The following is a 14344-nucleotide window of genomic DNA, read 5'->3' as shown; positions in this document are numbered from 1 at the left end:
GAGCGGGCCCAATCCATTTACACCTAATCTGCAATACTGAATCCCCTCTTAACACAGACACGTACATGCCCACACACTCTCTCTTTCTCCCTCAATGGCCGTCTGGCGACCTTTCCCTATTCGTGGTGGATTGGGAGACCTTTCTGTGGGTTTAAAAAACGAATGGGATAACTTGAAAGAGCGAAGCCCAAGCGAGGATCGCTCCAAATGTCAATTTGAATGGTGGAGGCAAGTTTGGGCCTGAGAGGCTTGGACACATCTATTGACAGAATAACACAGTAGCCATAGTCAAATCACCACCTTATTCTGTGAAGAGTGGCCCACACATTTGGAGTTTACTCAGTTTTACCCATTCTTTCACACATAGAGGTAGGTACGCATATGCCTTGACGGGCATGTAGTGCTTTCGCCACTGAAGTTCACTAAACATTCTTTGTATGTGCGTTTATTTATGCTCAAGGCTCCTTTTACATGTCGGCCTGTGGTTTTTTGTACATGTTTGTTTAATACCCACTGTATACCCAGTTCTGTGTTACTCACTGATGTGTATCTACAAGTGACTGGAGCCAAAGCCTTATTAAAAGATTATGGCGTATCATCAAAAGAAAAGGTCTCTTCACACGAGGACACGGAATGGATACCCACTTCATTGAGACAGAGAGTGATCACATCCACTTTCACTCAGTCCCTCAATCAACGTTTGGTTTCACAGAGCAGGCACATTCACTACTGAAGAGCTGTATGGGTTTTGGTATTTAGCATTTAAACTGAATGTTGACATTTCCTTTTATGTGTATTTGTCTGTTTCAGGGTTCATGTCTAACATACAGAGGAACCAGTCTAGCTCTCAGTTTGCTCCACCTCAGTCTGGACCTCCTATGTCCCCCCACCCCACACCTGGGGGCCCATTGTATCCTGGGATGGGTCCCTACTCCCAGAGCGGCCCCTCAGGCCCTTATGGACCTCAAGGACCACAGTATGGACATCAAGGTTGGAACATGGGCTTTATAACGATCATTACTTCAGCACACATTAAAATACAAATACACTTAAAGAAATAGATTTTTCTGAAAGATTGGCCCATTGATTAGTTGGGAGCTGAAACTCGTATGAAAGGCTTGGACTTCACAGTGATGTGTCTCAGTAAAATTCATTGAGGCTGTTAGCAAAACATGCTCCCCCAGCATCTGTCCGTTTTCTGTCCTCTGTTATTTTGTTCGCTCATTCATTCTTTTAGCAGGAGATTGTCATTATGTTGGAACTGTAGTGAGAAACTGAGTCCTTGGATCCAGGCTCATTGAAACAGCATAGATCAACAAGTTTTGTCAGGAACAGACAGTGTAACTTTAAAGAATGTTGAAAACTAAAAGTGAGATAATTTGGTTTCCCGCAAGCTATGAGTCATTTCAAACTTTACAATGAATTATTTAGTATGAAAACAGACCCTTTGTTGACCTGACATCAGATTTGTTGAACGACTAACTTTCTAAATAGTCTTACTGGAACAATGAATACATGTATCATTCATTTATAGGGATTTTAAAGAAGTTTGGCCTCATATGGGAAAGCTGCTTTTGTTTTTTATGATGACTGTTGGCCCCCATTTCACAGTCACACTGGGCCTTGACATCAGTGTCATTGATTTCAAAGAGAGTTTGCTAATGAGAAAAACAAAAAGACAAATTTCGAAAGACACATCCATCCTCTGTTTCTAACTCTATCTCTAGTACCACTAGAAAGATTGTGAACCCTTTGAATTTTCTCTGACTCTGTTTAAATATGACCTAAAATATAATCAGATCTTTATTCAAGTCCTAAAGCCAGATAAAGAGGATCCAATTAGAAAAAATAAAACACAAAAAACATATTTACTCATTTATTTATTTAGCAAAATCATCTATCATTAAATGTCATTGTTAGAATAAGTATGTCAACCTTTAGGAATAGAAGTTCATTTAAAGGGGGTAATTGGAGTCAGGTGTATTAGACAATGTGATGAATCAGAGAATATAAACATAGGTCTTTATTTATCCAAAATTTGGTTTCTACTACACAGGTTTGTATAGTGTGCCATGCCTCGAGCAACTGAGACTCCTGCAGAGATAAGACAAAAAGTTGCTGATGGTAATCAGGGTGTAAAAAGTTGGCCTTCATCAGTCTACTAAGAAAGGGCAAAACTCCAGAGGATTGGTCATGCAACAATAATCACTCCAAGTGCAAGGCATGCAATACGCCAGCAGGTTGAAAAAAACCCAAAGTAACAACTAAGAATCGACAGGACTCTCTTGCATCAGCTAATGTAAATGTTCATGAGTCCACTGTCACACAAACACTGAACAAGAATTTTTTATGTGAAGGCACAGAAAGAAAAAGCCTATACTGTACTTAAATTTGCTGAAGGCCCCATGCTAAAATACAAACATGCTTTAAATGTGAACAGTTGCTTAATTTACGTCAAATATATATTAGACACTTTTCTAAACTCTATGTAGAGGCGTTTGCAGCAGGACATTGTACCCAAACTAGAGCAGTCCCAGACTTCCCCTAATGCTAAATGCAGTTGCACAGTGTACAAACATAAGGGTTTAAACATTAGTAATTTCTTAGATCCACAACTGCTGAAACTTAAAAAGGAAAAATGAAAGTATATAAACAACTTAAAAATATCCTCACACACAAACTGTATGTAGCTAGCTAATTGAACATATCCAAGCTCAGCTAACTTCTCTGCCTATTCAAACTGTCATTGCAGATACTGGAGCAGTCTTTGGCCCAGTTTGACATGGTATAAAGGTCTGTTTAATGAGACATTTGGTAGAACAGTCACATCAACCATCAATGCCAGCCCCTTCTGATACTTGTGAGAGAGGAAAAAGAAAACTTGGCAAAAAAAATCACACATTCTAGGGAAAATAGAGAAAAAGTTTGGGGTTTTTTTTGCTCTTTAATTAAGCAGTCTCCGCTCGCTTGTTTTCTCCAAAGTACGACTCCCAGCCATCCAACAAACGTTGACATCTGCTGTTGTACTTCGTTTTCTGCCTTTGGCGACACACCAGACGAAACATTATGGTATTTTTTGGTAAATGTGTGTTTTAATGTCACCTTGATAAATGCGCCCATCCATGCGTGTGTTTTCCCAAAACTGTGGCCTCTCCCTCGCATTTGTTAATGTTGATTAATAGCCCTAATGCATTTGGTATTTGGTCTCCCTTCTCCACCCACTCTTATCTCTTAATGTGACTTTGGCTGGGCTGACAGCCCAGTAAGCAGAGAGAAAAGGAGAAATAAAGTAAGCAGAGAGCGACAACGAGGCGAACTAGCCTGGAAGAAGCTCTGGAGGCAGATGAGCGTGAAATCTCACTGGGATGACAGGAGAGATGTTCCCTTCAGAAACAGAAAAAACAGCTCAGGCCTGCTGTCCTCTCATCACACACATACTCAGTGTATGTACAGTATATACTGTATATGTTGGTATACTTCCATGTAAATTTAATATACTCGCAACTGCATTAGTACTTCAGAATGGGTTGAGATAGCAGTTCAGTGAGCACTTAAAATGTGTTGTTTCTTGAGTGGCTACATTTTTTATCTTTACAAACAAAAATATGGCTTCTCTGTGGAGACTTGAAATTTGTGGTTTTGTTGTATTGTTTTGTGCTACACTGATACGTCTCTAATATTTTGTCAAACCTATTGGCCACGACAATGGTTTGCAGGATGACGTTGCATTGCATTGCGGCAAAAGTGGAGCTTGCTTTAACGTTTTTTTGGACCACCCAGCGTTTCTTGCCGATGTCCTCTGCACCTGCACTGTGCCAGCACAACACTCTCACTGAAATTAATGAGGAGACTTTGTTTCTTGATGCAGTGCTGTTATCTGTCTGAACACAGCCTGACCCAAATGTGAAAAAGAAGCAGTAAAATGGCCCCTGGTAACTTTGGTAATGGTAATTTTTCGCATATTTTAATTCTTCTGAGGCCATGTTATAGAAATATAGAAAAATCCACAGAAACACTCTTCAGAAATATGAAAGCATTGCTCTCAACACCTTCAGTAATGGAAACCTTTCATATGAACTCCAGGATATAGCCAGGGATATAGGGTGAACAGGCCAGACTGCTGCTGGTCATTGTTCTTAATGACACCTCAATGTGTTTCCCTTCCTTTTCCCAAGCACATGAAGAAGTAAGCCAACACAAAAACACACTTCCAACTCTCTGAACTCTGCTCTACTATTTTTCTTGGTCTGTCTGCCTATAGGCTGGAAGGATCAAAATCTTTGGCCTTTAAGTTGTGTTTGTGTGTGTGGTATGTGTGATATAAAATATTCCGCAGTCATGTTTGCCACACACACCAACTGTTTTAGCTCACTAAAGAGAAGGGAAAGTTTGGTGTTGTGTAACTCTTTTATCGGGAGTTACACAAGCCAAAAACGACTGTGTTGCTGTTTGTAATTGACTACATAAACTCCATCCAACATACAGTCGTGGTGATAGGTGACCCTTCTAAAAACATTGGTAAGATATTTAGTTATATATATTTTGTTTTTTCCAGTCATTTCTTTGATTAGATAAGCCTGCTTCCTCAACTGTAACCAAAGGCTTTCTCCCAAACTGATGTAAAGTCAAACTCAGCCAAAGCTTCCTCCCTTTGCTGTTTTCTCACAGTCTAAATGAAAGCCCTTAAATGAGTGGACTGTTCAGCATTTCAACAAAATATTTAAGCTGCTAAATATCTATGGTTGTCCTTTGAAAGCCCTCTTTATCCAAAGTTAAACTGATCTCATACTGTGTGTTGATATCAGGCTTTCGTCAGGACTCAAATGACTCCAACAGCTGTTCTCAAGACATGCATTTGGACATGATACAGAGCCAGCATGTTGACAACAGTGGACGCACAGACAGAAGAGGGAGGAGGATATGAGGCCATTACAGGAAAGAGATTTGGAGTCTGCCTCAGCTCTGCTCTCTCCCTCCCCCCTCGTGAGGTTAAGCACTCTGCTGGTAATGACCATGCTTCAGACAGCACTTTTAAGCCTTGGTGCCTTGCTGGAGCCGTGGTGTAATTCAGCCAAAAAAAAAAAAAACGAGAAAAAAAAGAAAAGCCAGCGCCTGGGGGAAAGAGTACAGTTTTTTGTGGAGGAAATTGACAGTGTGTGGAGCTTTGCAGCCCCAAGGCGCACCCGAGACCCACTCAGACACCCTGCTGGGGAAGGTGCTGAGGTGGCTGGGTAAGGATGTGGTGGCCTCTGGCAAGAGAAGACACTGCAAAAAACTATCCATCCTAGCAAGTCATACATGTATACTTGCCTATAAAGCAAGTGAAAAAAATCATCAGCCATTCCACTTGAGGTTCAGGAAATAACTCCTTATCTTGTTAACACACTACATTTCTTTTTTGCCCCCTAAATCAGAACCTTCCTCATCCAATCACTACCATATCCAGAAAAAACAAAACTGCTGTTATTCATTTCTTTTATTTGTGTTCAGCCACATGTGGACATGGCCAGTCTGCCCTGTTTCTGTCCTTGGCAGCTCAAACATGCAGCCATGTAATCTGCGTTCCACTTCTTATTGATGGAGTTCACAGATCCCGAGGGCGTGTTGTTGGTGCACCATCATACCATACTCTACCGTAGCAGAGACAGTGACTGCCTCGGCTGTTAGCATTGGACGGTCCAGTCTGCTGAGGAAGCAGTAGACGTTAATCTGCTCCGTCACACTCCAGCTCTCCCATGGGACTGCAGGGATTAAACCCAGCGCAGGATATGGCGTCCGTCGTATGCGTGACCGTGCTGGGAATTTCCATGTAATTGTGAACGAAGCTCCATGAGCTCTTCTTCTCCTTCTCCTCCCCTCCATCACACTATAAATACCACCAAGACTCCCTAAAGGCACAAAGTGCCCGAGAAGCAGGCAGGAAACCAAGGCTCAGCCACAAGGACACGAGAAGGGACAAATAAGAAATGACATCCTCCTTGTCCTTTTTTCCTCCTGTCCCTCCTTGATTGGTTGCCAGCGTAGTATGAGTAGCTTGCACAGGAGTAGGTGCCACACTGCATATGCAGTGCATATTTGTTAATGCTTACATGTACATAACCTAACACTGCAAATTTCTCACTTCTGGCCAGCACACAGAGAAACAGCAAGTGGAATTTTAGGTCGTGTTTTTCTCACCCAAAAGCCATCAACTGCCCACAACTCCTTATACCTTATATGAAGAAAACATGCAAATCTGTATTCACTTCTGAACTGAATTTAAAGTTAGGAGGAACAAACTGACCTGGAAATATTTTGACTTGTCCTGCAGGGATTTATGATGATTTCAGACTATTTCAACACAAAATTTGGTCATTTTTGATGATATAATGTGTTCATGTTGCCAGTGAAAAAAACAGTAATATTGTACATTCTGTCTATTTATATTATTTTCTACTGTAGTTGTAATTATGATTTCATGGAGACACATACATTATACTTAGTATTTGCTTATTGCCTCTTGAATGATCCAGCTTCCTCATCAGATGTAATCTGAGGGGCATTTCTAAAGTCCGAATGACTCATATGAAAGCACCTGGAATTCCAGGATTGAGCTCTCAATCATTTTATAAAAGTGGGTTAGTGCGCTATCTGTCCTTGAAGAAGTACTCTGGCGCTGCACCAATCCTTCACGAAGTGAATCGTTCTTGTCAGGACGGAGCGAGACTCATAGGAAAGCTTAACATTAACCCAGTCCCACAGCTACTCTGTCTTCCTTTTGTCAGTTGAGGCAAACATAGCCCACAACTAGAACATTTTGAATGGTTGCACATCAAGACTGCTATGTTCTCTCCATGCAAGTTGGTGACTTAATGACAGATTTCAAACGAACCTCTTCAGTCAGATTTGGCTAAGCACCCCTACTTTTGAGAATTTTGGCCCATCCATCAAAAGGGGCAAAAAAATGCAGATTGTCCAAATGAGACTGTGTGATATAAACAACTCCCTGGGAGGTGTGCATGAGCCCCAGTCTGTCACAAGGGCCAAAAACCACAGTGTCCGCCCAGGCTATTCAGAATGTATGGCAGGCGGCCATGACATGGGGCTCAACAGCTGTCCAAAGAGGGCTGAGAGAGGTCGCTGACTGTGGCCTTGTTCATCAGCAGCAAATTGTCCGCCCGAGCTGAGAGGAGGGAAGCTGCAGGGCAATGTTCCCAGGATTTTCCACAGTGTTGTAAACAGTCACTTAAGAGTGGAAGAAACATGAAAATGTGTCTTTTACTGGTTGCAAGGTCTCAAAAGCATTATATATGCATTCACATAGACAAGCAGATAGACACACACACGTACTGTACACCATACATATCCTCCCGTGTTCGTTAGCAGACATCCTTTCTTCCTGAACGCTTCCCTATTACAGCCCCAAAACCCTTGACAGGTGTCAGCTGTACTCAGCTCACCGACTCACCAAAGCCTCTGCAGAAATAATCCGCTTCTTCTTTTCCCATCTCCCACAGTAGATTTCATCACAATTTCTGGACAAATTCAACCGGAGCTGCTGACTTTTATGGGAAAGACTTTTATTTTGATTCAACATAAATCCTATCTCGGGGGTTCGGGTGGGGGGTTCAGGAGGTTTTTTCCTCCCATACCTTTCTGTTTGTCTGTCCGTCTTCCTCTCTTTCTGCCCCCATCCTCTGCTGCCTCCTCCTATTCTCTCCCTCTGTTGGACTTGCAGGCTAATGTCATGTGGAAAGTGTCTTCACTGAAGCAGCTCGAGGACACTGAGAAGCCATTTCCATTTTTGGAGATGTTTTTTTTTTCCCCCGTGTGGAATATTATCATTCGACTTTCCCTCATTCGAGTGTGTGGAAAAGCCTTCAGGTTTTAAAGGGACTTGATCCCCTTTTCCAGACATATTCTCAGGGGATTAAGCAGTGAGGCCCAACTAAAGCACCCTTAATCAAATCAAAATAAATAGCCCCCTACACAATGGAGGATGCCACATTTTCCATTTCTATTTTGCAGGGGATTTGTCCCATGGAGGGAACATCACAGTGGAAAAGACCTAGTGCCTGCAGAGGGAATACAATGTGGTGTGCTCTGTGTTTGTGTTTGTGTGGGAGTGTACTGCACTTACATGTACAGTAGGTGTGTTTTGGTGTGCCTATGTGTATGTACATGTTATCTGTGACAGCATGGTTATTCTCTTTCAGCTCTTATTGCAGCTGGTGTTGGAGCCGAGCTGAGCTTTTAGAGCCAAAATGGAGGGGTTTAAGTGTGCCTTAGGAAAGCTTCTGGCATTACGGCCGTGTGGCACTCCAGGGCAGCAACAAAGCATTTACTGCAGATTAGAGCTCCTCTCAAGTGTTTCACAAAGTCAGCCTTAAGCTTGGCAATTGTTCCTAGGGCCATCCGGCAACCTGCAGCTGTGAAAAATGTCACCACACCACACCCCGTATAGTTTTTTCTGCCTTCACTGGAGGTTATGGAGGTTATGAATCAGAATTCAGTTTAGCACTTTAAATTCCTCATTCCTCATCTGTCACAGGATTATTTTCTTGATGGATGAAATAGTTTTACTGTATGTGTCACTGTTGCAGGTATAAGGGTATCAGCTGACAAGCACTTGATAAACACTCCATTTCTCTCAAATGAAGTGATTCATAACACCCATCTGCGACTACAGTATTTCACAGCACCCATTTTGTGTCAGTCTTGTAGGCAATCTATCAAATCAAGTGGGAAGTTAAATGTCTCAAGGGACAGCAACCCATGTTTTACCTTTTGAGTGACATTGTCTGTGTAATACATTTTCACTGATTGCAGGCTCATCCACATGTGCCCTCTTCCAGGTAACTACCCTCGGCCCTCCAACTACAGCGGGACCAGCAGTAGCAGCTACAGCGGTCCCGGTCCTGGCATGACCAACAATCTAGGAATGAATGCTAGCAGCCCCATGCACGGCCAGGGGCCCGGCCAGCCCATACCTGTAGGACGCAGCCACGGACCAGGCAGCCAGAACAGGGTGTACCCGCCCATGGCTCCCAGCTCTCCCAGCATGCCCCAGCCAGCTGGGCCTGGGATGGGCCCTCCTTCTTTGGGTAGTTCTAACCGCAAAGCCCAGGAGGCTGCCAACTCAACACACAACAGGTAAGATGAAAGCAAGGGCTCAAGAGCTCTTATTTCTTCAGAGATTCTTGGGAGATTGTTAGAACTTCACAGAGATTGACACATTTTTTCTGAGCTCCTCAATTATGTTTATATATACATCTCATACATATATATACATACATATAGCATACTCTATGTGTTTATATGAGCATATTCATTAATTGCAGCTGCATATATGTCATAATGGACTTGACAGCAGAAAGAATAAATGTAAAAAGATATTACAGTGCCACTCTAACATAAATGGCCCAAACGTTTTAGTGCGACTGAGACTGTTTTACTTCACCCAGAAATAGCAGTATGCTAAAATTACTGACCAGCATGCGTCTCTATCTCACATCAGTGTCTCTGCAGGGTCGCCTGTGGGGAGGTATGACACAAAGTTTGTCTATTTTTCTCCAAGAGTCTTTTCAGGCGTGCAGGCAAGAGTTCATTCTCAGGGGTTCCACACTTCAATGAGCCATTTGTGGAACTATCCCTATTTCCCCACATCTCATAAAGTGCCTGACATTTTGATAGCTGGCGCTGTACACCAAATGCCATTTGTTGCAGAAAGAGAGATATTGGGTTATGAGAAGACTTTATGGGTTGAATACTGCACTGTCAAAACGTAAAAGAAGACAAAGCAAACCATAGGTTTAACTGTGAAACATCAGAGACAGAGATGACACCAAGCACCATAACACAAATACAAAGCACTTTGATGCTATAACGGTATGAGTTGAGGGATATTATTTTTCCATCAGGGTTGGAGCTTTGAATATATGAGTGTTTGTAGTGTTGGAGAGCAGGGCTGTTGCGGGATTGTGTGGGCAGTAAACTTTTGTTGAACCCTGCTGGGGGAACTTGTGAAAACACGTCCGTCTTCAGAGAGGAAGAGTGGATTTCTGCACGTCCTCCAATCGGGTGCGGGTTCTGCCTAACAATGCATCATGGGAGCAGTCTCGCCAGCATTCTGCAGACTGAAGTGGCAGATTAACATTTGTCAATGTTCATTCCCATTTCTGACGGTGCATTAGTCAGACTGTGAGCCAGCAATGGTATTTCAGATGAAGTTTCTCTTTTTGTTGGGAGTCTGTTGACGCCGATCTGCAGGCGGCCTCCGTATGCGAGGTCCCCAGCCCAGATGCAGCCACCCCAACCCACCTCCATGCACTGGCCCCCAGCCCACCCTGCTCTTACCCGTCCACCTCCTTCATCTCCTCCCAGAACTCACCATCCACCCATCCTGCCACCCCCACATTCACAGCACAATAGGTAGGTCCACCACCCTCATAACGTGTGTGTGCCTTTGAATGTGTACTGTGTAAATGTGAATATGTTTGTGTGTCATATGACTAAGCTGAAAGTGATTGTGATGATATTTTTCACAAGCTCCTCCTGAGATCAAAACAAGAGGAGTCATCATTGTTATCATTATAATTGCCATCATCACCTTCATCATCATCACTGTAGTCATCATTATCATCATCAGCATGTCTTAGTCAGTCCACAGCACATACAGTATGATGCATGGAGACACACACACACACACACACACACCAAGTTTCACATTGTTACACGCACTGTGTTGGCATTTTGTTGGGGGGGGTGACAGTATGTGTGATTAATTACGTGCATCAGGGGGGCTCTGTGCTGTTTACAATAACACACACACATACACACACGGCAATGCAAATGCAAGCTGAGCCATTAAGAGATGGCTGGGCTGTCAATAAGAAGTGGCATGACATGATCCACGCTGCTGGGACCAATCAGACTGCCTGTCAGTCTCACCTCACATTCACCAAGACACCAGAGAGGCATCGCTCACTGTGGTGCTGCTGGAGGACAAGGCTCTCTCTCTCCCACTCTGTTTGTATATCTGTCTAAAAAGTGTTTATGTCTTCACCTGTTTCTCCATCTTTACGGTGGTCCATTTTGTCTCTCTATCGTCTGTGAAAGCAAGCCTTCGTTCCTTGTCTTTGCTTGGTGTTTTATCTGCACGTTTAGCATTAAGTAGTCATCAGTGTGTTGTTCCTTTTCACTGCATTGCAAACATCACTTGTGAAGCAAAAAGTCCAGTACAATGACAGCTTTTTCTTTTCATTTTCTGTAGGACATCTGTTTTTTTGTCTTTTTCTGTTCAACTAAAGACACTGTTGCCGTGTAACTTCTAAATTGCAGCTGTGTTTATTCAAAACAAGGCAGCGTCATTTCAACTGCACTGAAGGAAACACTGAACACACACTGGATATTTAGAACAACAAACGGAAAGTGTAAACTTGCTTGTGCCTTCTTGTTTTTTCAAAACAATAATATTTTGTTTATTGCTAATAATAGGAATAACTGGAATTAGTCTTCTGTCAGGAAGCTTTTTTTTTTACTGATTTAAAACAAATAGAGTCTAAATGTTTTGTCACTGTGGACGTTTTTACGGAATACTCCAGCACAGCTGCCTGTCTCACCCTCAGAGTTGTTCTTGTCTGCTATCACTCATTCTACTTCTTTCATCCCTCCCCGTCTGCTTCTGTTCTCTCCTCCCACCTGTTTCACTCTTTTTACCAGCTCTCCCAACTGTATCTCCCTCTCCGTCTCTCTGCAGCTCTGTTATCCTACCCAAACTGTTTTATCTCCCTCAGTCTTTCTTCCTCCCAATTTGCTTTTTGTTCTTTGCCGTCTCCAGCACAGCCTTGTTATGTTTTTCTTCCTCAGATCCCACTTTAGAACATCTGAGGGAGATCAGGAGAAAATTGGCCTCCGAAAACCTGCAGTTAAAGGCTCCAGTACCCCGTTTGCTCTCCAGATCTCAGCGCAACATTCTGAAACATTCAGACTTAGTTCGTCTCTGTCTGAGAAACAAGTTGTTAGTCGCAGCACATGTCTAGTCTCGCTCTTTGATGCATCAACCCCGTGTGCGCTGCCGCAGCCACCCGCTCCCGACCTTCCAAATCAGGGGCTAGTTAGCAGTGATGTCACTGGCTGGTCTAGTTTTCTTTTCCTCGTTTTCTTTAACGCGTCCCTTCACTACATCCCCACTAATAATCTCTACATTTCCACATCTCATCCCCCATCTTCATCTTCCCCTGACTCACGCACACTCTCACACACTAGTAGGCACACTCCGGCTTCATTACACTGTGTGAAAAGAATGCCAAATGAACAGAGGAGGGCCACTTCTGGTATCCCATGGCTGCAGGCGAGGGTCGTGATTAAATCTTCATAAAGTGTGGTGTGAGTGTTTTTTTTCCCCCCTCGAGCCCTCTCAGAGTTTTTTCTCATCTGGCCAGCTGGAATCAGAAACAAATGTCCCGATTTTATCGTTTAATCAGTCTGAATGGTGATTGAGGGGAAACACTTTTGGCCAAAAGAGTTGGGAACATAAAAAGAATCCTGTTGCTCTACTAAAAGTTGAATGTGCCAAAGATCAATGAAATATTGCTTTTCTTTAGCAAAGTCATGCAAAGTTTGCTAAGCATAATTTTTGTAATCTAGGAATTACAGTTACCACAAATCCCTCTGAAAAAAGGAGAATGTAAGTGTCACCTAATTTCAAAACTAGATGGTCAAAGTTGAAATCACGTTGTTTTTCTGGAAAATGTCATCTGTATCATGAGATGTTGATTTTTTGGGCGTACCGGGCCGCCACTTTGTCAGTATGATGAATTGCTGCGTAAAAAGCTTGACATGTTATGTTCAAAAAACATGGACGATGTCAAGCCTGTCACTGCGGAGGAGGTACAAGTTTGTTTATAAGAAAGGTGCTGTACAAAATTTTTTAGAGGCTGTGGATTGAAGCTGTGGATTTTTTATTTTCTCTTTTGTTGGGTGGGGGGGGGTATTAAAAGGTATAAGCTTTTCTTGGCAGCAGCTTCTGAGGACAGAATTGGCTTTTCAAATGACTTTCCAGCGCTGCCGGCGACACACTACAAAAAGTTCCTGGAGCTATAGGAACGGGCTCTGTCGAAAAAATAAGCATTTAGTAGAAGAAGAGCAAAGCTCGGGAAAAAAAGAGCCGTAAATCAAAGGGAAATTGAAGGGAGAAAAATGTTGGAAGAGGCAAGAAGAGAGTAGAGGAGAGTGCTCCCAGGCAAATCCTCGCCAAATAATTCATTTCTGACCTCCTTAGTAAGTAAATTTGCTAAATAAATAAGAGCAGCGCTTGAATGTCAAGAACGAGGGATGCTGCCTGTGGCGCTTTGTCGCTCACAGTCTTGGCAGTGCCGCAGAGCGCTCTGCTTTCATTAGATGGGCAAAATAAATGGCTTCTCCTCCATCCATCCTGAGCTGTTTGATGTTTAGGAAAGAGGGGAGGGAGAAGGGAAGAGTAGTTTTTCTCTGGATTTAATATGTTAAAAGCTGTCCTTTTATTTTTTTGTGGCGGGGTTGATTCTGGTCTCTCCTCTGTGTGTGTGTGTGTGTGTGTGTGTGTGTGTGTGTGTGTGCCCGCGCGCGGTGACTCGAATCAGGAGTTTGAGGAGCTATGAGTCCAAGCTGCCCTGAGAACAGATTGGGTCCATATATAATTCATGGCCTCCAGCCGATCCACTCCATCCTTCTATCCAGCAGCCTCTCTCTGCTTCCTTTTTCTCTCACTTCTACACACTCTTAGACACACACACAGAGCAGAGGGATCGATAGGGAGAGACGCTCAGCCATCACACACTCCTGCAGTCCTAGTGCCACTGCTGTCTCGTCCAGTTAGTGGCGCTGGGAGGCATCAGCGCAGCCTGTCACTATGAATGAAGGACAAAGGCACTGCCACTTCTAGAGAGACACCGTCAGCTGGTTGGCTGACACCTCGTAACCATGGCATCCCCTTGGCAACAGCACCCACCCTGCACATGAACACAAGGACACGCTCAAATACACACTGACACACACACACTGTGCCCATGGTGTGAAAGTGGCCTTCTCTGATGCCCTTCACACATGTGGACTGAATATAAAAGGAGAAAGATGGCTCTCTCTATCCCTCTCTCTACCCCTCTCTCTATCCCCCTCTCTCTCTCTCTCTCTCTCTCTCTCTCTCTCTCTGTCTCTCTCTCTATCTATCTCTCTCTCTCCCTTTGCCTCTCTCTCTCTCTTTCTCTCTCCTCTCTCTCCCTCTCTCATCACCCCCCCCCCAATCTGTGTATTTGTATGTAGGTATAGGGAAAAACAAAGGGGGAGTGAAGAATAGAGCATTGAGTGAGATAGAATGAATAGAAAG

General features: G+C 43.4%; 1 protein-coding gene across 9 annotated transcripts in view; it reads left to right on the top strand.

The window, feature by feature from the left end:
* Window positions 1-14344, top strand: part of LOC124072513 (AT-rich interactive domain-containing protein 1B-like) — a 190566-nt gene that overhangs the window by 154919 nt on the left and 21303 nt on the right. For 8 of the 9 annotated variants that reach the window (XM_046413992.1, XM_046413993.1, XM_046413989.1 and 5 more), the window contains 3 exons: window positions 811-990; window positions 8835-9132; window positions 10228-10410. In XM_046413992.1, the coding sequence (XP_046269948.1) occupies window positions 811-990; window positions 8835-9132; window positions 10228-10410 (661 nt within the window). The remainder of the gene's footprint in view (window positions 1-810; window positions 991-8834; window positions 9133-10227; window positions 10411-14344) is intronic. The other variant, XM_046413988.1, reaches the window with a different exon arrangement.

The sequence above is a fragment of the Scatophagus argus genome, chromosome 15, assembly GCF_020382885.2.
Source record: "Scatophagus argus isolate fScaArg1 chromosome 15, fScaArg1.pri, whole genome shotgun sequence".
Taxonomy (NCBI): domain Eukaryota; kingdom Metazoa; phylum Chordata; class Actinopteri; family Scatophagidae; genus Scatophagus; species Scatophagus argus.
This window is presented reverse-complemented; position numbering and strand designations above follow the sequence as displayed.